General features: G+C 45.7%; 1 gene segment (V, D, J or C); it reads right to left on the reverse strand.

The window, feature by feature from the left end:
- Positions 1 to 1,550: 1,550 nt before the first annotated feature.
- LOC123278876 (immunoglobulin lambda constant 3-like) lies at positions 1,551 to 20,454 on the reverse strand. The segment is given in 3 exon segments: positions 1,551 to 1,986; positions 3,254 to 3,372; positions 20,151 to 20,454. Coding segments are annotated over 3 exon segments (636 nt in total).
- Positions 20,455 to 23,953: the final 3,499 nt, after the last annotated feature.

A 23,953-nucleotide genomic window follows, 5' to 3' on the forward strand; every position in this document is an offset into this window, starting at 1 on the left:
GGAGAGACTCACTGAGGATGCTCAGCGTGGTGCCTCCACGGCCCTCTGCCCCAGGGACACGTGTCTGACCTGCTGCCACTGCCCCCATCCCGAGAGTGAGGTGGAGGAGCCGGAGCCCAGGGGCCTGGCGTGAAGGGCTGGATGGGGCCAGGCCAGGTTCTCTCATTGCAGCCCTCGTCCTCAGAGGGCAGCTGGCACCCCCAGACCCCGGGAGCCTCACAGCATCACAGAGTCCCTAAACGGGACCTGGTTTACCGCTGGCATCCAAGATCCATGGAGATGATTCCCAATACATAATGCCCCCTGCCCCCAGGAAGGTGGTAGGTGACTCTCTGTGCCACATGCCTGAGAGGATAACTCCCCCTTTGGCAGAGCTAGGGCATGAGTGGGGAACAGCTCAGGGGGCCCAGGACACCCAAGGAGGTGTCAGACAGGGGTGGGAATGGCCTTGGGCGTGTGGTGTGTGCAGGGTGGTAGGGTTTTGTACTGAGGAGCCACCCTGGATCCAGGGTGAGGATCTTGCCTGGCTGGACTCCCCAGGCAAATTGGGGGACTGTGATTACATATGTCCCCCCCCTCCCCCTCAGTAAGGGTGAGCTGGTAGTACTGGAGGCAAGAAGACAGGGGCCTCCCCATGCAGGGGCAGCTGTACCAGCTCGTGGTCATCACCACATCCTGAGGCTGCCGGGTGATCACTGGGCGTGTCAGAGCCTGATTCCCATCAATGCTGAGGCCTCAGGTGAAACGTGTCTCCACTTTTAACTACGGTACAAGATGACTGGCCTGAGTGTTGAGACGTCAATTTCCCTCAAGCAAAGGCTTTGTTTAATCTCAAAGAAATTATGAGGCACCTATTTCCCTCTTTGCATGGGTTCTTGGGGAGCTCAGAGCTTACCTTTGTCAAGTGTTGAGCCTCCTGGCAGGGCTTTCGTGTGACAGTTTCCTTCCTGGCTTCCCCCTAGTCCTCTTAGATCTCTGAACCTGCCATTGGGCGACGAAGCGAGATGGGCCCCAGATTTAAGAGCCAGGGAGCCGATGTTGCTGGAGTGTCCTGGACCCCTTGGGTAGTCCAACCCTTAGGAGTGACAGGGAAGGGGTGAGGGTGGGCAGGAGCTGAGCTGGGGAGGGAGGAAGGAGGGCATTAGGAGGCGAGGGCCAGGAGCAGAGGGGTCCAGGTCACAGCAGGGACTCTGGGCTGAGGAAAGAGAGGACAGGAAGGGTGTAGAGGGTTCTGACCCAGGCAGGGAGGGAGCCTTACCTAGACGCCGCTGGCCAGGGACAGCTCCCACCAGAGAGGTGGCAGGGAGTGGGAACGGCCCTGTGATGGAAGAGGAACGAGAGGAAGGAGAGGGCAGAGGGACTGATGTTTGGTGACTAGACTTCTCATGTCCTGGCGGGTTTCCTGGCAGATGCCCCCAGGAAACTGTGAGGCTCTCCCGTTGGGTTATTGGGTGCCAAGGATTCCCAAACCCCACCCGGAGAATCCTGGAGAGGCTGCAAATTAAATATGAGACAAGAAAAAAATGAGCAGAGAGCACGATTTCTGATTGACAAAAGGACATTTTATTGAGAATGGATTGGGTGCAGGGAGGATGACGGGGTTGGAGGGAGACCTCGCAGGTGTCCTGCAGCTCCAGGCCCCTGAGGGTAGGACAGGCTCAGGGACCTAAGAACACTGTGAGGAGGCCACTGTGTTCTCCACGGTGCTCCCTTCATGCGTGACCTGGCAGCTGATGCTGCTGTAAGACTTCCACGTGGCAGGGGACAGCGTCAGGTAGCTGCTGGCCACGTACTTGTTGTTGCTCTGTTTCAAGGGCTTGGTGATCTCCACGCCCTGGGTGATGGGGGTGCCGTTCGCCTTCCAGACCACTGTCAAGTTGCTGGGGTAGAAGTCACTGATGAGACACACCACTGTGGCCCTGTTGGTACTGAGCTCCTCAGAGGAGGGCGGGAACAGAGTGACTGAGGGCGCAGACTTGGGCCCACCTGTGTGGACAGCAGGAGAGTCCGGGGTGATGGGCAGTCCCTTACTCTACAGCCTCACGACTGTTCCCGCAGAGCCTGTGCCTGTTCACCCAGGGGACCCTCCTTTCTTTCCTTCCTTTCCTTTCCACTCAGCCCCTGACAGCAGACAGCCCCTCACCCTCCCAGAAGTCCTTCCAAGTCACCTCTCCCAGGGGACCTTGTCACATGCTCCATCTGCAGCCTCAGTCTCCCCGTGCGTAAGCAGGGCAGGCTGTACTCCCTCCTCCTGGTCTGGAGTCTGAGTCTGGAATCCTGAGCCGCAGCCCGACCTCAGCTCTTCCAGCCAAAGCCCGGGGGCTCCTCTGCGGCTCTGCCCTTGTCCCTGTCCCTACTGCCCTGACTGCAGGAACCCTCACCTCGGCTGCGTTCCTTGGGCTGCTCCCCGCAGAGGACAGGCACAGTGGCCTCCACGGCCACCCCAGCACCTCCGGGGTCTCTTGATTTTACGGAACAGCCGTGTAGCTCTGAGTCCCCCATTCACTTCCCCGTTTGTCGTCTCCTGAGCCCAATGCTACCTTTGAGGGAGGCGGGAAGCCAACCCTTGGGACAGGTGAGACCCTGGGTCCCAGGGATTATGGCGACCCAGGGCCAGATGAGCCTCTGCCCTATGGGAACTGCTCCTTTCTGACCACCGTCCAGGGAGCACCAGGCTTCCGGCCACCTCGCCCATTTCACCTGTGGCTCTGTGTCCTCAAGGCCCAGCAGAGGCCCCAAGAGCACCAGCCTAGAGGGAGCTGGACCTGTCTCTCTGCCCTCCAAGAGCCTCCTCTTGAGCTGCCCTTCTGTGTCCCTGGAGAGAAGGGTCACAGTCCCAGACTTGTCCCTAGCCTCCTGTGTAGCTCCTCCACCCTGGATGGGCATTGAGCCCTCAGCCTAGACCTTGGGATTCAGCGACTGTCTCGAAGGCCACTCCAGTGCCCCTTGTCAGAACCTCAGGCCTCCATGTGGGCATCTGCCCTAGGAGAGGGAGAGGGGCCCCTGTTCCTGGGTCAAACCTTCAGCGCAGGCCCTGGGATCTGCCACATCTAATTGTCAGACTCCAGAGGTGGCTGCTCCTGCTGTTGGGTCCTTTTTGCTGGTTACCCTGAGACTAACCCCACACCCAGGTCCCACAGAGGAAGGTGGGAGCTAGTCCTAAAGGCCGGGAGGGCAGAGGGGAAGCAGCCCCACACAGACAGAAATGACTTTCCTGAGACAGCAGAGGAGAACGGTGGTGAAAGGTACTTACCTGTGACAGTGAGCTGGGTCCCTTCGCTGAAGATATACCATGGTGGCTGAACGTCAGACCAAAACCCACCGGGCCAGCACCTGGGGCCTGCCCCTCGGGGGCCAGGTCGCAGTGGGAACCTGGTGGGCATGATGGGCACAGGGCTGTAGCAGGCGGTGCTGCATCTTGGGGCTGGGCAGGTGGGTGGCCAGCCCCCAAGAGAGGCCAGGGCAGCCCTGGGTGGACTCACAGCCCAGAGGTGGCCCAACACCCAGCCTCCTGTCTGAGGCAGGTGACACCCACACCTTGGAGTCACCCAGTGTGTGTCCCCCCTCTCCGAGGCTGTCCTTGTCACCACTGAATCCTCAGGGCTGATGGTGACACTGTACATAGTAGGTTCTTGGCAAATCCATGAGTGCCTTGTCGTCTCGTGTGGTGTGGTAAAGAGAGTCCTGAGCTGGCTCAGACCTGCTCGACCTTTCAGACCTCATCTTCGGGTCTCTGAGTGTTCCTCCCACAGTCCAGCTGGCAGGCGTCCTCCCTGGGCCCATGGACACGGAGTCATTCCTGACTCACAGTGCTCCCCCTTTGAATCAAGACACAATTCAGCTCACCTCTTTCCTGAAGCCTTCTCTGATCTCTCAGACCACTGGCTTTCTGTCCATCTGCCTGTTCATCTGTCCATCCATCCATCATCTGTCCATCCAACCATTATCTATCGATCATCCATCCATCCATCCATCCACACATCTATCCATCAGCAACAGCTCCCAAGCTCCTGTCTATGCCAGGCACTGTTCTATGTGCTGGGACATGGGAAGGTGCCCCTGGCTCTCACCCCTGTCTCTCCCTGAAACCTCTCAGGTCAAGGCCAACAAGGCCCTTGTCCCAGTCAAGTCCAAGGTCCCTCCCCAGTTCCTGTTGTACTTTATGTCTCTGCAGGATGCAACACAGGGTCGATCGTTTTTTCCAGTGATTCTTTTCCCCTGGGCATCTGAGACCCTCTACTCTCTTCCTCCTCTGGCTTCCCTTTCTCCTCAGCCCACGTATGGCTGCTGACCCCCACACCATTACCCTGCTCCTTCTTCTTTGCCATCTTCTCACATTGTGGACTCCCCCTACTGCCCATATAGTTAGGCTTGAGTCTATCTCAGCTTCAAACCCTCTCCTTAGCTCCACCTAAATTGCCTACTGACCATCTCTAGCTGGATGCCCAACAGGAATCTCAAACTCTCCTTGTCCACATGAGACCGACCATCTTTCTCCCAACCCAGCTCTTCTTTTGTCTTCATCTCAACACATCCGACTATGAGTTGGAAACCTGTGTTTAGATTCCGCATCTAAATATTCCTTTTAAAAGTTAAAACAAGGCTCAAAATAATTAAGAAACAACAAAACCACCCCCTGAGACTCCCAAACCACAAGAAGCCCCAGGTTTTGTTTTTGCTGATTTTAATTTCCAACTCATTCAAGGATGCAGCACTGAGTTGGGGCTTTTTGGATGCAAGCATCTTGCCAGAGGGTTGGGCCAGTGTGTTCCCATCTTAGAAACTAGTCCAGTAAGCTGTGGTTGGTTTTGTGATGCAAATCTAAGATTTATTTTGCTTTAAATTTTTAAAATTGTTTTAAAATTCTAAGAATATCGCACATATAACACAATTGAGCAATGCAGAAGTGTATTTAAAAAGTGTAACATTTATCTCTCCATCTCTCTCCGGCTATGTAGTGCCATTTCCTTTTTTATTTTATTGTGGTAAGATGTACATAGCATAAAATTTACCACTTTAACTCCTTCTATCAAGCCAACATTACCCTAATACCAAAACCAGACAAAGACATTATAAGAAAAGAAAACTACAGACCAATATCTTTCATGAACATGTACGCAAAAATCCTCCGTGAAATATTTGCAAATCGAGTCCAATAAAATATTGAAAGAATTGTGCACTATGACAAGTGGGATTTATCCCAGGCATGCAAGGCTGGTTCAGCATTTGGAAATCAATTAATGTAATCCATTGCATCAACAGGCTAAAGAAGAAAAATCACACGATCCTGTCAATAGACGCAGAAAAAGCATTTGATACAATCCAACATCCATTCATGATGAAAACACTCAGTAAACTAGGAATAGAGGGGAACTTCCTCAAGTTTCTAAAGAATATCAACAAAAAACGCTACAGCTAATATCACCTTAATGGTGAGAAACTTGAAGCTTTCCTGCCAAGGTCAGGAACAAGGTAAGGATGGCCCCTCTCACCACAGCCTTTCATATCATACTAGAAGCCTTAGCTAATGCAAAAAGACAAGAAAAGGAAACAAAAGTTATACATATTTGCAGGGAAGAAAGAAAACTATCTTTTTTGGCAGATAGTAAGACTGTCTGTGTAGAGAATCTAAAAGAATTGACAAAAAAACCCTCTTGAAACTAATAAGCAATTATAGCAGGTGCAAGATACACAGTTAATATCCTTCAGTCACTTTTCTATATACTGGCAATGAACAAGTAGAATTTGAAATTAAAAACACAATGTTATTTACATTATCACCCCCTAAAATGAAACACTTAGGTATAAATCTAACAAAATATTACAAGATCTATATGAGGAAAATTACAAACTCTGATGATCAAAGAACTCAATAAATGGAGGCATATTCCATGTTCATGGATAGAAAGACTCAATATTGTCAAAATGTCAGTTCTTCCCAACTTGATATTAGAGTCATACAATCCCAATCAAAATCCTAGCAAGAAATTTTGTGGATATTGACAAACTGATTCTAAAGTTTATATAGAAGGGCAAAAGACCCAGAATAGCGGATACGATATTGAAGGAGAAGAGCAAAGTTGGGGGAATGACACTATGAGACTTCAAGCTACAGTAGTCAAAACAGTATGGTATTGGCATAAACACAGGCATATAGACCGACTGAATAGAATAGAGACCCCAGAAATAAACCCTCACAGATACAGTCACATGACTTTTGACAAGGATGCCAAGACCATTCAGTGGGGAAAGGATAGTCTTTTTAACAAATGGTGCTGGGAAAACTGTATATCCACATGCAAAAGAATGAAGTTGGACACTTACATAACACCATATACAAAAATTAACTCAAGATGGATGAAAGATATAAATGCCAGAGTTAAAACAACAAAACCCTTCGAAGAAAACAGGACAAAAACTTCACTACATTAGATTGGCAATAATGTTTTTGTTTTGACACCAAAGGCACAGGAAACAAAAGAAAAACTAGACAAATTGGACTTCTTGAAAATTTTGTACATCGAAAGACACTGTCCACAGAGTAAAAAGCAACCCATAGAATGGCAGAGTATATTTGCAAATCACGTATGTGATAAGGGGCTAATATCCAGAATATATTGGGAGCTCCTAAAACTCAATGACAAAAAAACCCCAAACAACTCAATTCAAAAATAGGCAAAGAACTTGAATAGACTTTTTTCCAAAGAAGATGCACAAATGATAGATAAGCACATGAAAAGATTCCCAATATCACTAATCATTAGGAAAATGCAAATCAAAACCACAATGAGATACCACTTCACATTGATTGGGATGGCTACTATCAAACAAAAAGAAGACAAGTGTTGTCAAGGATGTGGAAAAATTGGAACACTTGTGTACTGTTGGTGGCACTGTACAATGGTACAGATACTATTGAAAAATAGCATAGAGGTTTCTCAAAAAAAATAAAAATAGAATTACCATATGACCCAGCAATTCCATTTCTGGATATATCCTCAAAAGAACTGAAAACAGGGTAACACAGCTATTTGTACACTCATGTTTATAGCTGCATTATTCACAATAGCTAAAACATGGAAGCAACCCAAGTGTCCATTGACCAATGCATAGATAAGCAAAATGTGTATATACATGCAATGGAATTTTATTCAACTTTACAAAGGAAGGAAATTCTGCAATATGCTACAACATGGATGAACCTTGAGGACATTATGCTAAGTGAAATAAACCAGTCACAAAAAGACAAATACTGTATGATTCCACTTATATGAGGTACTTAGAGTAGTCAAAATCACAAGGACAAAGGGGCCGGCAGGGAGGGAGAATGGGGAGTCATTGTTTAATAGATATAGAGTTTCAGATTTACAAGATGAAAAGAGTTATGAAGATGGATGGTGGTGATGGGTATACAACAGTGTGAATGTATTTAGTATCACTGAATTTACTTAAAAAGGATTAAGATGGTAAATTTTATGCTATGTGTATTATAACACAATAAAAAAGAAAAGATAGGGGCCAGTCCAGTGGTGTAGTGGTTAAGTTTGCATGCTCTGCTTTGGTGGCCCAGGGTTTGCAGGTTCAGATCCCAGGTGTGGACCTAACACCACTTGTCAAGCCATGCTGTGGCAGCATCTCATATACAAAGTAGAGGAAGATTGGCAGCGACTATCTTCCTCAAGCAAAAAGAGATGTTAGCTCAGGGCTAATCTTCCTCACAAAAAAAGAAACAGAAAGATAATATTTAAAGAAAAAAGAAGGAATATATGGTCTTAAGGAAATATGGAAAAATAAAGAAAATCATAAAGAAGAAAGTTAAAGTTAAAATTATTTGTAAGTCCAGTAGAGAGAGATAAATATTATTAATGGTTTTGGTATATTTTCTTCCAGGCTTTAAAAGAGCATATACAATTATATTTTAAAACAAAGTTTATATGAGACTTCTTATTTTCTTATGTAAGTATTTAATGCTATAAATTCTCTTCTAGGTACTGCTTTAGCTGTGTCCCACAAATTTTGATATGTTGTGTTTTCTTTTTCATTCAATTCAATTATCTAAGTTTCCACCTTTAAGAAATTAGAAAAGTAATCATCTCAAACCCAAAGAGAGGAAACAATAAAAAGCAGAAATCAATGAAATTGAAAACAGAGAAAACAAATAAAACCAAAATCTGGTTCTTAAAAAATCAATAAAATTGACTAAACCTCTAAGCATACTGACCAAGTAAAGAAGAGAGAAGACACAAAGTGCCAACATCAGGAACGGAAGAACATCGCTAAAGATCCTACAGTCATTAAAATGTTAATAAGGGAATACTGGGAACAAGTCCATGCAAATAGATGTCAGCACTTAGATGAAGTGGACCCATTCCTTGAAAGGCATGAGCTACCTAAGCTCACCTGTATCCATGTAAAATCTGAATTCAGAGTCAAAAGTCTTCTAACAAAGAACTCCAGGTCCATATGGCTTCACCTGTGAATTCTATATTCTTCCTTAAAAATATTCAAGGATTAAATAATACCAATTCTACACAATCTCTTCTGGAAAATATAAGGGAAAATTTTCCAAATACTTTTATGAAGGCAGCACTACTTTGATATCAAATGTAGATAAAGACGTTGTAAGAAAAGAAAACTTCAGATCAATATCCTTCATGAACATAGATGTAAAAATTGCTCTCAAAATACTAGCAAATCAAATTCAGCAATACATAAAAAGTCTAATACATATAATAAAGTGAGGTTTAACCTGGGAATGCAAGGTGAGTTCAACATTTGAAAATCAATCAATATAATCCACCACATTAACAGACTAAAGAGGAAACTGTAGTATCGTTTCAATAGATGCAGAAATAGCATTTGACAAAATTCAACATCTATTCATCATAAAAACTCTAAGAAAACTAGGAGTCAGAGGAAACTTTCTTAACCTGATAAAGAGCACCTACAAAAAACCTACAACTAACATCACAGTTAATGGTGAAGGACTGAATGCTTTCCCTCTGTGGTTGAGGACAAGCGGGGAAATGCTCAATGAAGAAAGAAGTTGATAGATTTCAGCAGGAGAGCACTGTGTCATTTTAACTTACCCACTCACCATCCCCTACTCTCCAGCTTGATAGCATCCATGAAGACAGTAGCCTGGATTCTTGGGGCAGGTTGCTAAAACCAGAGGAAGCAATACAGACCTTAGTCTCAAAGAATTGTGGTTGTGTGTTTTGTCCAATCTGATGGCTCCCTGAAGAATCAGCCCAAATGCTTGCCTTTGTTTTGCGTGCCTCAGAACTAACCCAGAGCTGAGGCAGCTTCCCACAGTGTGTTTGCTGAAAGCATTTAAAGGCAAATGTATTAGTCACAGCTGCTGGGGACAAGGGATGACATTTGAGGAGAGCAAGAGACAGACCAAAAAGCCTGAGAACTAAGAGGCTAGGGAAGGAGATACTTGGGGAAATAAGGGCTCTGAAAAGCTCCTGCAAATACCAGGGACTATAGAAGGCTACATGCATTCCCAGGATAGCACGCATGCACAGGAGACCTGAGAAGACCCAAAGCTTTCACTCCTGGCATACCTTTAGACTCCATGCAAGCAGGAAGTGAAGAGCCAAGGCAGGGTTGCAAATAGTCTAGCATTGAAGGAGTGCCCTAAATCATAGCCAATCTACAAAGAAAGGGAGAGTCTGGTTTTGGTTTGGTTTTTTGTTTGATGTTTTACTTCAGGCATAATGGAACAGACACTTTAGTGGCCACACATGATAATGCAGACTTTACAAAGATAGTACAGAAATGTCAATAAGTAAATAAACAGCAACAACTCCCAATAAGCAGTAACAACAAAGTCTGGTAAGGGAGAGAATCTGATTTCCAGGGTTTCTATGTTATAATATTTAAAAACTTCAGTCTTCAACAAAAAGTTACGAAGTGTGCAAGGAAGCAAGATACTGTGGCCCACTCACAGGAAAAAAAAAAATGAACAGAAATTGTCCCCAGACAATGGGCTTAGCAGACAAACATTTGATCGACTATCTTTTTTTTTTGAGGAAGATTAGCCCTGAGCTAACTGCTGCCAATCCTCCTCTTTTCACAGAGGAAGACTGGCCCTGAACTAACATCCATGCCCATCTTCCTGTACTTCATACATGGGACGCCTACCACAGCGTGGCGTGCCAAGCCGTGCCATGTCCGCACCTGGGATCTGAACCAGCAAACCCTGGGTCACCGAAGTGGAATGTATGCACTTAACTGCTGTGCCACCTGGCTGGCCCCATCAACTATCTTAAATATGCTCAAAGACCTGAAGGGAACCGTGGTCAAAGAACTAATGGAAACCAGAAGAATAATGTCTTGCTATATAGAGAATATCAATGAAAAGATAGAAATTATTAAAAGACAGGTCAACTGGTATTATCCAGTCAGAGGAGTAGAAAGAAAAGAGAATGAAGAAAAATGAACAGAGCCTAAGAGCCCTGTGGGGTACCACCAAACAAATCAACATGTGCATAATGGGAGTCCCACAAAGAGAAGAGAGAGAGAAAGGAGCAGAAAGAATACTTGAGGAAATACTGACTAAAAACTTCCAAAATTTGATGAAAACCCTAAATTTACACACCCAAGAAGCTCAACAGACTTCAAGTAGAATAAACGCAAAGAGATCTGAGATCAAAAACACGGAGACATATTATAATTGTCAAAAGCCACAGACAAAGAGAATATCATGAAAGCACCAAGAGAGAAGCAAGTCAACATGTAGAGGAAATTCTCACTAAGAGTAACACCTGATTTCTTAAGGTGTTAATCAAGAACCCAAGGAGGCCAAAAGGCATATTTAAAATTCTGAAAGAAAGAAACCTGTCAACCAAGCATTCTATATCTGGCAAAACTATCCCTCAAAAATGAAGGTTGGGGGCTGGTCTGGTGGCTCAGTGGCTAAGTTTACTTGTTCTGCTTCAGCAGCCCGGGGTTTGCTGGTTTGGATCCCAGGCACGGACCTACACACTGCTTATCAAGCCATGCTGTGGTGGGTGTCTCACATATAAAAAATGGAGGAAGATGGTCACAGATGTTAGGTCAGGGCCAATCTTCCTCAGCAAAAAGAAGAGGATTGGAGGTGGATGTTAGCTCAGAGCTAATCTTCCTAAAAAACAAATGAAGGAGAAATAAAGACATTCCCAGATGAAAAAAACAACCAAACAGAAAAGTCTATCACCAGAAGACCTGCCGTAAGAGAAATGCTTCAGGCTGAAAGGAAAGAACACTGGACAGTAACTCAAAGCCATATGACAAAATAAAGAATGCTGGTAAGAGCAGCTGTATAAGTATATGTAAATGCTTGTATTATTGTATTTTTGTTTTCTAACGTCTCTTTTTTTCCCTAAGTGACTTAAAAGACAAATGTATAAAACAATAATTATAAAATCTATTCTAACGGATACACAACGTAAAGATGTAATTTGTGGCAATAACAATGTAAAGAGGGAGGGACCGAGATGTGTAGGAGCAGAGTTTTCGTATACTGCTGGAACTAATTTGGTCCTAATTCAAACTGGTTTGTTGTTATGGGCTGAACTGTGTGCCCCGCAAATTCATATGTCAAAGTCCTAACCCCCAGAACCTCAGAATGTGACTGCATTTGGAGACAGTCTTTAAAGAGCTAGTCAATTTCAAGCAAGCTTATTAGGATGGGTCCAATCCAACACGACTGGTAGCCTTACAAGAAGGGGAGATTGGGACACAGACACACACAGGTGGAAGACGGTGTGAAGACAGAGAAGACGGCCATCTAAAAGCCAAGGAGAGAGGCCTTAGAAGAAAACAACCCATCTGACACCTTGATCTGAGACTTCAGCCTCCGGAACTGTGAGAAAATAAACTTCTGTGATTAAGCCAGTCAGTCTGTGGTCCTTGGTTAGGCAGCCCTAGCAAACTAATACGATTGATATAAATTTAAGATGTTAATTGGAATCCCCAAGGTAACCACTAAGAAAGTAATTAAAGCATAAACTGAAAAGGAAATGAGAGGGAAATAAAAACGGTACACTAGAAAAATAAATTAAAAACAAAAGAAGGCAGCAACAGAGGAATTGAGAAACAAAAAAGATGTAAGGCATGGAAAACAAATAGCAAAATGGCAAAAGTAGGTCTTTCATTATTAGTAATTACTTTATGTAAAGGATTAAACTCTCCAATTAACAGATAGAGATTGTCAAAACGGATTTTTAAAAAAAACAACCAGATCTAATTATACGTTGTGTACAGGAGAATCACTTTAGATCCAAGATACATAGAGACTGCAAGTGGAATGATGGAAACAGATATTGTATACAAATAACAACCGAAAGACACCTGGGTGGCTGTACTAATATAAGACAAAAGAGACTTTCAGTCAAAAATTGTTACAATAGACAAAGGAGGACATTATATATCGATCAATGGTCAATCCATCAAGAAGATATAACAATTATAAATATATACACACCTAACTACAGAGTCTTAAAATATTTGAAGCAAACGTTGTTCAGAATTGAAGGGAGAAAGACAGTTCTAAAACAACATTTGGATATTTCAATACCTCTCAATCAGTAACATGCAGAAAAACTACACAAAAGGTCAATAAGGAAACAGATGACTTTATTTTTTATATTGTATTGTTTTTGTAATAACTCATAAACCTAGTAGAGTCAAAGGCACATATAGAACTCTCCACACAACAACTGCCAAACAAAAATTCTTCTCAAGAGCACATGGAACATTCCTCAAGATAGACCATATGTTGAATCACAAAACAGGCTCAATAAATTTAAAAGGATTGAAATTATACAAATGATCTTCTCTGACCACAACCGAATGAAAGCACTAGTTAATAACAGAAGAAAAACTGGAAAATTAAAAAATAAGTGGAAATTAAACACCACATTCTTTAACAGTCAATGAATCATAGAAGAAATCACAAGTGAAATCAGAAAATGCTTTGAGATGAATGAAAACAAAAACCCAACATACCAAAACATGGATTCAGTGACAGTGGTGTTTTGAGGAAAATTTGTAGCTATGAAAATACCAGTACTAAGAAAGAACAAAGATCTCAAACCGATAACCTAACTTTACGTCTTAAGGAAGCAGAAAAAGATGAGCAAGCTAATTCCAAGCTACCAGAAGGAAGAAAATGATAATGATTAGAGCAGAGACAAATGAAATAGAGAACAGAAAACAATAGAATCAACAAAACCAAAAGTTGGTTCTTTGAAAAGATGAGCCAATTTGACAAACCTTTGCTAGTCTGACAAACAAAAAAGGAGAGAGAAGATTCAAATTACTAAAATTGGAACTGAGGGGCCGGTCCAGTGGTACAGTGGTTAAGTTCGTGCACCCCGCTTCAGGGGCCTGGGGTTCTCGGATTCAGATCCTGGGTATAGACCTACACCCCTCAGCAAGCCATGCTCTGGCAGCATCCCACAGACAAAATAGAGGAAGATTGGCACAGATGTTAGCTCAGGGATAATCTTCCTCACCAAAAAATAAATAAAATCAGAGCTGAAAGTTGAGACATTAGTACACACCATGCAAAAATGAAAAACATTAAAAGGAAATAATATGAACAATTGTATAGCAACAAATTAGATAACCTAGATGAAATGAACACATTGCTAGAAAGAAATAAACTACTGAAACTGACTCAAGAAGAAATGCAAAATCTGAACAGACCTACAGCAAGGAAAGAGATTAAAATGGTAATTAAAAACACCCCACAAAGAAAAGCCCAGGACCAGATGGCTTCACTGGGGAATTCTACCAAACATTTAAATTTAACATCAATCCTTTGCACACTCTTCTAAAAAATAGAAACACAAGGCACACTTCTTAATTCATTCCATGAGGCCAGAATTACCCTAATACCAAAGCCAAACAAAGACATCACAAGAAAACTACAAACTAATATCTCTTATGAATATAGATGCAAAAATCTTCACCAAAATACTAGAAAAGTGAATCTAGCACCATATTAAAAGAATCATAGAGCAAGCGGGATTTATCCCAGGATTGCAAAGATGGTTCAACTTAAGAAAATCAGTCAATGTAACATATCATATTAACAGCATGAAGGATAATAACCACATGATCACCTCGGTTGATGCAGAGAAATATTTGACAAAATTCAACACAATTTCATGACAAAACACTTAAAAAACTCAGAATAGAAGGGAATTTCCTCAACTTGATAAAGGTCATATATGAAAAATTCACAGTGAACACAATATTCAATGGTGGAAGAGTGAAAGCTTTCCCCTTAAGGTCGGGAACAAGACGAGGATGTGGATTTTTCCCCTTCTGTTCAACACTGTACTGCAGGTTCTAGCTAGAGCAGTTAGGCCAGCAAAAGAAATCAAGGACATCCAGCTTGGAAAGGAAGAGGTAGAATCATCTCTATTCACAGATGACATGATCTTATATAGAGAAAATCCTAGAGAATCTACAAAAAACCTACTAGAGCAAATAAGCAAATGCAGCAGTTGCATGATCAACACACATTCATACTTCTACACACTAAAAGAATTCATATTTCCATACACTAGCAATGAACAACTAAAAGAGGAAATTAAGAAAAAATTCTTTACAATAGCATCAAAAGAATAAAATACTTAGGAATAAATCTAACCAATGAGGTAAAAGACCTTTACACTGAACATTGCAAAACAATTTTCAAAGAAATTAAAGATGACCTAAGTAAATGCAAAGACATGCTGCGTTTGTGGTTTGGAAGGCTTAAGATTGTTAAGATGGCAACACTACCCAAAGTGACATACAGATTAAATGCAATCGCCATCAAAATTTCAATGTCCAGCCATTGTTACAGAGATGGAAAAACGGATCCTAAAATTCACATGGAATTGCAATGGACTCCAATAAGCTAAACAATCTTGAAAAAGAAGAACAAAGTTAAAGGACTCACACTTTCTAATTCCAAAAGTTGCTACAAAGCTAAAGTAATCAAACAGTGTGGTACTGGCATAAGGACAGACATATAGACCAACAGAATAGAACTGAGTCCAGAAGAAACCCTTACATCTATTGTCAACTGATTTTCTGAAAAAGGGGCTGAGACAATTCAACAGGGGCAATAATTGTCTCTTCAACAAACAGTGCTGGGACAACTGGATATCCATATGCACAAAAATGAAATTGAACCTCACACCATATAGAAAAATTAGCTCAGAATGGAGCAAAGATCTACACATAAGAGCTAAAGCTGTAGAACTCTTAGAAGAAAATATAGGTGTAAATCTTCATGACCTTGAATTAGGCAACAGATGCTTAGATATGACACAAAAAATACAAGCAATCAAAGAAACAATAGATAAATTTCACTTCACCAAAATTCACAACTTTTTTGAATCTAAGAAAAACTGTTATCAAAGTGAAAATACAACGCACAGAAAGGGAGAAATGATTTTGGAATCATATATCTGATAAGGGTTGAGTATCCAGAGTGTATAAAGAAATCTTCTAACTCAGCAACAAAAGAAAAACAATTAAAAAATGGGCAAAAGACTTGAACAGACATCCCTCCAAAGGAGATATAAAAGCGACAATCACATGAAAAGATGCTCAACACTATTAATCATTAGAGGGAAATGCAAATCAAAACCACAATAAGATGCCACTTCACAGCCAGTAGGATGGCTATAACAACAAAAAAGGGAAAATAACAAATGCTGCCAAGGGTCTGGAGAACTGTAACCCCCATGCATTGCTTGCGGGATTGCAAAATGGTGGAGCCACTGTGGAAAACAGACTGGCTGTCCTTAAAAAGTCAAACTTAGAGTCACCACGTGACCAAGAAATTCCACTGTTGGGCATATACCGAAAAGAACTGAAAACAGGTTTTCCAACAAAAACTTGACATGAATGTGCATAACAGCACTATTCACAATAGCCAAAAGGTAGAAATAACCATGATACCTATCAGCCAATGAATGGGTGAGCAAAATGTAGTATCATTTGGCCTTAAGAAGAATGAATTACATGCTATAACATGGAGGAGACTGGAAAACGTGCTAAGTGAAACAAGCCAGACACAGAAGGCAACATATATTGTATGATTCCGTTTATGTGAAATCTCCAGAATAGGGAAAGCCATAAGGACAGAAAGCAGATTAGTGGATACCAGGGATTGGGGGCTGGGGAACCAGAGGCTGACTGCTTTGGGGTTTCCTTTTGGGGTGATTCATATGTTCTGGAACTAGATAGTGGGGAGGGTCACACAACGTTGTCAATGCACTAAATGCCACTGAACTGTGCATTTTTAAATGGTTAAAATTGTGAATTTTATGTTAAATGGATTTTATCTCAATTTCTAAAAAAACTGACAATACCAAGTGCAAGTGAGGATGCAGCGCAACTGGCCCTCTTATACATTGCTCGTAGGCATGGAAAAAGGTACAGCCGCTTTGGAAAATTGGTAGTTTCTTGTAAACATACATTTACCACGTGATCAATCAAATCCTACTCCTAGGTATTTATCCAAGTGGAATGAAAACTTATGTTAAAACAAAAACTTGTCTGTAAACGTTTACCCCAGCTTTATTCATCATTGCCCCAAACTGGGAACAGCCCAAATGTTCCTCAGTTGGTGAATGGCTAAACAAACTGTGAGACAGCCATAAATGCAATCCCACTCAGCAACAGAAAGGAACAAGCTATTGATAAACGGGATGACTAGGATGAATGGCAAAGGCATTATGTGAACTAAAAAAGTCAGACTCAAAAGGTTCTGTACTTGGAATATTGTTCATCTATAGAAAGGAACAAACTATGATACACCCAACAGTCTGGATGGACATCCAGAGAATCCTGCTGAGTGAAAAAGCCAGTCCTGAAATGTTACATACTGTTGATTCCATCTATGGAACAATCTTGAAATGACAGCATTAGAACAATCTCGAAATGACAAAACTAGAAACAAAGATCAAATTAGTAGTTGCCAAGGGGTCAGGAGGGGCTTGGGAGGGAAGGAAGTGGTCATGGCTATAAAAGGGTGATGTGAGGGATCTTCTTGGTGACGGAATGTTCTCTACGTTGACTGTGTCAATGTCAGTATCTTGGTTGACATTTTACTATAGTTTTGCAAGGCATTACCATTGGGAGGAACTGAGTGAAGTGTCCAGGGGACCCCTCTGTAGTATTTCTTACAACTGCCAGTGAATCTACAATTACCTCAAAATTAGAAGCTTAATTCACAAAAAGATTACATACTGCATCATTCCACTTACATGATATTTTGGAAAAGGCAAAACTATAGGGTCAGAAAGAGACCAGTGGTTTCCATGGTCGGGGTGGAGAAAGGGCTGCCTACAAAGGGGCACCGGGACGTTTCAGAGGGTGGAAATGTTCTGCCTTGATTGTGGTGGTAATTACACGACTCTATGATTTTATGGAAATTTATACAACTGCTATATCTGCTGTAAAAAAAGAGAATTTTACTGTGTAAGTTAAAACAAAATAAAAATAGAAAAACTGATATGTGACATATTGCAGCCTGTTTTAAAAAAATCTTTATTATGTCATTACAGCTGTTAAAAATATCATATTGAATGACTTTAATATTCCCTGTCGTGGTGTACCATAGTTCATTTTACCTTTCCTTATTGTTGGACATTGAGGTTGTTTCCACTTTTTCCTCATGAACACATTTCTAATATTTCGCTAAAGTTCTGATTATTTCCTCAAAATAAATTTCTAGGAGTGGAATTACTTGATTAAAAGGGACATATATTTTTATGAATTTTGATACATGGTGTTATTTGTTCCAGAATTTCAGTCTCCCACTGACAGTCTACGAGAGTGCCCACTCCTCGCGTCAACTCTCTGGTTCTGTCACTTTACATTCACTTGTCAATTCCATAGATCTTGGTACCTGGTCGCTGCGTGGACAGCCCTCCCTCTGCCATTCCAATCTGGCCTCAAAAAATCCAGAGCCACTTTTCCGGGACACAAGTCCAACTCTGAGAGTCCCCTACTTAAATCCCTTAAAGACAACAGGAAAAAGAACATGGAGCATAAGACCCCCTATAGTCGGCCACCAGCCCATCCTTACCACCCCCCCCCCCCAACTCGCTGTGTGCTTGCACATCTCGCTCCTCTTGGCCTGCACGCTTCCTCTGCTTGGGGCGCCCCCATCAGTGGTCAGTGCCCCTCCGTCTGTAAGACCAGCTTAGGCATTTCCTTCCCTCCCACCTTACTGCTCCTAAAATGTTCCATGGGTCTGTCCTCATGCCTGGACATGATCCCCTGGGTTCAGGACCACCATTTCTGCAGCCCTTGGCCGTGAGGGGCCCGTCAGTGAGAGGATGTCCTTGAGGGAGACCAGCGCCTTGAAGATCACTCCTTTTCTTGAATCACTTTGTTAAAATACACGACACATTGATGCAGTCACAGCTTCTCTTAACTGTCCAGAAAAAATCCTGGCTCCTCTCTCTCCTGTTTCTTCCACTTGATGAATCTGTCCACATATCTGTCCCCTCTGCCTGGGACACTGCCACAGCCTCCCTGAGGTCTCTCTAGTTCTGGATTCCCACCCCCACCCACCCAAGTCTGGTCATGTCTGTTCCTTTCAAACATCTCCCAGGACTCCCCAGGTGAAGTCTGCCCTCCAGGGATGGGTCCTCCAGGTCTGGGGCTGGCCACATGTCCAGCATCCTCTCAGACCACGTTGGCCTCAGGACCCACCCACTCCAGACGTGCAGACCCCTGGGAGCTTCCTGAGCCCTCCATGCCTGTATCACCTTGCCCAGGTGGATCCCCTACCTGTACTCCATGCCCAGTGGGGCCTCCTCTGCCCTTCCCTGTCTGTGCCTCTGTCCTGCAGACATCACCCTGTGTGTGGTTGCCACTTCACCCTCTCCTGTCGGACCTTAAGTTGAGGCCAAATTTCATTCCCCTGGGATCCAAACGCCAGCACAGGACCTGATCCTGATGGGGGCTCTATCTCTTCTCGTCTTTTCCTGGGCCCTGCCCTTGCTCAGCGGTCCCTGTAGGATGTCGAGATGCTGTCCTGACCTGGCACTCACAGCTGCTGACCCACCCTCCATGACTGGATTGCTGGTGTAGCAGAGGATCAGTTCATTCCATTCCAGCCTTTCACCATGGTGACCCCAGCCTCCCCGGGGTGAGTGTCAAGCTGCAAGACCCTCATCCAATGAGGACCCCTCACTTTGCAGAGGGCGAAACTGAGGCCTGGAGAGGCGGACTTGTTAGCCCAATCAGTTTAGGAGATGGGGATGGGGACAGCTGGAGGCCATCGAGCTTGGGCGCTGGAGTCTGTACCAGCTGTGTGACCTTGGGCCAGTCACCTCACCTCTCTGGGCCTCTATCCCTCTCTGTAAATTGAGGATGACAGCAGGACCTGCCTTGTGGGGCCACTGGGAGGGGGGATTGCCCCTAAAATGATTAGTGCCCATGATGAACATGCTCACTCAGTATCATTAGTGGACCCAGATGTTTGGCATCTTGTCCAGGGATTTCCCACCACATGCAGAGAGGAGTGGGCTGGGGTCACCCAGCAAGGTGGGGTGGACCGTGGCCCCCCAAAGACCCTCGCCTGGGCCTTTCCCACGGAGGGGCCTTCACCCTGGGTGGGCTCAGGTTCCTAGGGGGCCAGTCACAGGAGGCGGCACTGGCTGAGGGTCCTTGGCTGAGCGTCCAGTGACTTGGGGACACTACGGAGGGTCCCCCCGCGCCCAGGTGCTCCAGGGAGTGGCGCCTGCCTGTGGGGGGAGGGGTGAGGCGGTGCCTCATCAGCTAAGAGAAGGCGGCCCTGGCACCCACCACCCAGGCACACTGCCTGAACCCGCCTCTGCCCTGCCCAGAGGACCAGGGAGGCCAGGGAGGCACTAGTACTGGGTGCCAAATTTAAGGGCTGCCAGAAACTCGGTAATTAAGATAAGTAATATTTTAATACAATATTAAAAAAATAAAAATCAGTGCAAACAAATCCACACTGGACAAAATGTCGACACTGTAAATAAAGCTAGTGTCTGCCCAGCCCTCTCCTCTTGGCTCATTCTCCCTTCTCTCCTTTCTCCTCTCACTGTGGCTCTCTGTCCCCCACTCCCAATCCAGACTGACCTCCCCACCCCGGACATGGCTCAGCCCCTTACCTGTCCCACAGCCTCCAAGGGCTGCTTCCTGCTGGGGCTCCAGGGCCCGGGGTCTTGCCCCGTGGTGCGGCTGTTGGGGGCAGCAGGCCATGGGTGCCCACGGCCAGTCCCAGCAGTATCAGCGGCCAGAGCTGCCTGGGGCCAGGGCTCTGCCCCCAGGGGGCCTCATGACCCATCAGGCCTGTCCTGGGCCTCATCCACCCTCAGGGTCAAAGGACCTGCTGGCCTGGGCTCCCTGGAGAGGGAGTCGGCAGGTGCCCCCGGTCCCTCTTGCTGGCAGCAGCTGTCACAATGCACCCTTGCCTGTGTGGCCCTGTCCTCTGCCTGGGCCTTCTCAGTTCCCTGCCCCAGTGCCCAGCCCCATGCAAAGCCCATGGCCATTACCCCTGGGGCTCTCTCCCAGAGGGACATCTGCCAACTGCCCTGCTGTGGTTGGGATCCAGGGCTCAACCGTCTCCCACCACAGCTGTCAGCCTGGCCCCCCCTGGGGCCCCGGGTGGGGCACACCTGCCCTGTCCTCCTTTCCCCAGGGCCCCCTGGGTCCTGGAGCATCTCTCTCTGGAGGGGCCGTGGAGGGCAGCAAGCGGATCAGGAGGTGCCTGAGTTCAGCAGGGTGGGGCTGGGGCTTCTCTTCTGACCAGCCCTGGGGCAGGAGGGTGGGTGACAAGAGGAAACAGGGGCAGATTTAGTAAGAAACCAACATTCAAGTCCTAGAATCATGATACAATTACCCAAATGGTGTTTAACACTCCACGTGCAGGACCTCACAGATCTCATCCATCTCTCTCTCTCACACACACACTCCCTCACAGATTTTATCCCGAGGTCACCATCACAGCCCAGTGTCTGGGGCACAGTGACGGCTTCTGCAAGGCCTCTCTTTCCTCTCCCACTGGTGAGCCCGCCCACCTCCCCAGCGTCCAGCTGCATCGTTGGCCCAAGAACCCTGTGCTTTGGTGTGGGGTGGGCACTGAAGGAGGGCAACGAAGAGGGACCTAGCAGCCGCTGGGGTGGCAAGGGCCTGGCTCCGTGCAGGTGCTGCCAGCTGCAATGCTTCTGGTCACCTCCGAGTCTCCAGGCTTCACCTCCTCTGCCCCAGGTGAGTCTGGAAGTGCAGCCGCTTGGCTCACTGTCAGGACTGTGGTGAGGCCGATGTTGGGAGATAACGGATGTTAAAGCGCTTTTTTTCTTTAGTTTTTTTCAATTGTGGTAAAATACACACAAAATAAAATTCGCCATCTTAACCATTTTTAAGCGGACAAGTCAGCAGTATTAAGTACATTCACATTGTTGTACAACCATCACCACTGTCCATCTCCAGAACTTTTTTATCTTCCCAAACTGAAACTCTGTTTACACTAAACGTCAGCTCCCCTTTTTCCTCCCTCAGCCCCTGGTACCCACCGTTCTACTGTCTGTCTCTGTGAATTGACGATTCCAGAGACCTCATCTAACTGCAGTCACACAGGACTTGTCTTTTGAAAGTGCTTTTTAAACTGAGAAGTGCTACACAAGCATAACACACAGGGAAGATGATTGTCATCATATTTGTCACTGATATTATTACCAGCTGGCCCATCTGACGTGGCTTGGGAAAAATCATTAGCCATCAAAACAATGAATGGATCCCTGATGATACTTCAACTGCTGCTTTTCAAATTTTGCATTGCAACTCGGAAAGGGTTTGTGAATCGATTGTGAAATGAATTCAGTCAGTTGCAGCCAGCATTTTGCAACAGTGAAGTAGCCTAGAACAGGCTGGAGAACGGAGAGCATCCCATGCGAGGGAGGGGTGGTGACGGTTCGTGGGATTCTGCTTCAGTTGTCTAAATGCCCACAAGCTGGATAGTGATGGGAAATGTATTTCTTACTGGGAGTTTTGATGAAAGAACTTTTGGAAAGTGCCACCCGGGACACACTGGTCCAGTTGTGCATATGAGGCAAAGCTTGTCAGATTCACCCTTGCATCTCACGGCTGGCGGACCTGGAGCTCATGTTTAAACTGCTCTTTGCTTTAGGTCCCGCACGTCCCAGGCCACACAGGTCAAGGGCGTCTCGCGGCGGTGCTGTCCCAGTGACTCATCCCCCTGCATGAGGCCGGCCCAGGGTCCCCCAGAGTGAATTTCACGGAAGCCACATGCCCTGGTGGAGTCGGGCCATCCCAGACATCCATTGGTGTCTGTCCAGTCATGGTCATGGGATGCCGTAACAGACAGACAGACTGACTTCCCAATGTCATATGGAGTTCATGAAGGCCACTGTGAGGTCAGATTCCATGGACCGTCACGACTGCTTGGATCTCTGTGTCCCACACACACTGGCTGAGCATCCCAGAGGACCAGGTGTTGCATCTTGGAGATCTCACAGTTCACGGCGAGATGGGCAAGGCACTGAAGAGTAACGAGTGTGGGTGCTCTACAGGCATCGTGCAGGGCACGGGGCAGCCCCTGGAGGGCCCCTGAGCCAGTCCAGCTTCTCCCCGTTTCAGGGCTTGGCCTACTCCTGCCCCTGACCTGGGCTCCTTGCACCTTGCAGGGCTGGGGCGGGGTCTGCCCTGCGGGTCCAGGCTGAAGATTCTCCCTGCCAGCCACCTCTGTGTGAGGGTGACACTCACCCACTGCCCAGGGCTCAGAAGCTGTGGCTCCTCTTGGGGGAGCCCCAGGTCTAGGGGAGAAGGGGGCTGTCCCAAAACTCAGTAGCCCCAGCTGCCCCTCTGTCTCTGCCCTTGTACATGCCACAGGCTCTAGGCAGACGTCACCACAGAACACATCCTCCTCTGGTGGCCACAGTCAGAAATCTGGATCTAGCTGGATCCTGTGGACTATTGAGGGATAGGCTGGGCCTTCTCATCTGGAGCATCTGCAGCTCTGGCCCGCCCAGGCCTGTCCCCACCTCCTTCCTGACTGAGATGTGCCCAGGGCTGGACTCAGGAGGGGCCGGAGAGGTCCGTGTCCAGCTGTTCTACTCAGTGGACCCTCTGCTCAGGGTCCCTGGCCCCTCTGCATCCTGTCCCAGCCCTTCTCTCCTTGTGCAGAGGGATGTGTCCCTGTCCAGTCACTTCTGCCCTGCTCCATGTCAGAGGGCACCCCTGACTCCTCCTGGTCAGTCCCCTGTCCACGCTCCATCCCACAGGCCCCAGAAACTCTGCCTACGGCCATCACAGATTCCTGTCTCCCATCTGTCTTCAGGGCAGGCACGTGGGTATCTTCGCCAGGTCCCAGGTGCCAATGTTCTAGAAACTCCTATGTTTTAGGGCTCACTGGGCTTGCTGCCTGGCTCCCGAGCCCCTCTCTGGGGGTCGGCTCTGCTATTTTGAAATGTTCAAAATATCCTCCAAAGCCCAGACGTCTAAGGTTTCATCTGACATGGAGGTGATGATATGGCCGCCATTGTTTATTTAAGCCAGTGAGGTGGTCAATTTTATGTGTCATCTTGGCTGGGCTACAGTGCCCAGATATTCGGTTGAATATCTTCCTGGGTGTTTTTGGGTGAAATTAACATTTAAACATGTCAATCAACATTAAATGGATGCTTCCAGTAAAGCACATTGCCCTCCCTAGTATGGGTGGGCCTCCTCTAATCAGTTGAAGGCCTGACTAGAACAAAGACTGACTTCCCCTGAGCAATAAGCAATTCTGCCAGCAGGCTGATTCAAACTGCAACTCTTTCCTGGGGCTCCAGCCTGCAGGCCCACCCTGATTTTGCATTTGCACCTCCACAATCACATGAGCCAGTTGCTGAAAATGAAGCTCTCTTTATATAGGTACATACACATATTCTATTGGTTCCATTTCTCTGGAGAA

This window comes from Equus asinus, chromosome 20 (genome assembly GCF_041296235.1).
Source record: "Equus asinus isolate D_3611 breed Donkey chromosome 20, EquAss-T2T_v2, whole genome shotgun sequence".
NCBI lineage: Eukaryota > Metazoa > Chordata > Mammalia > Perissodactyla > Equidae > Equus > Equus asinus.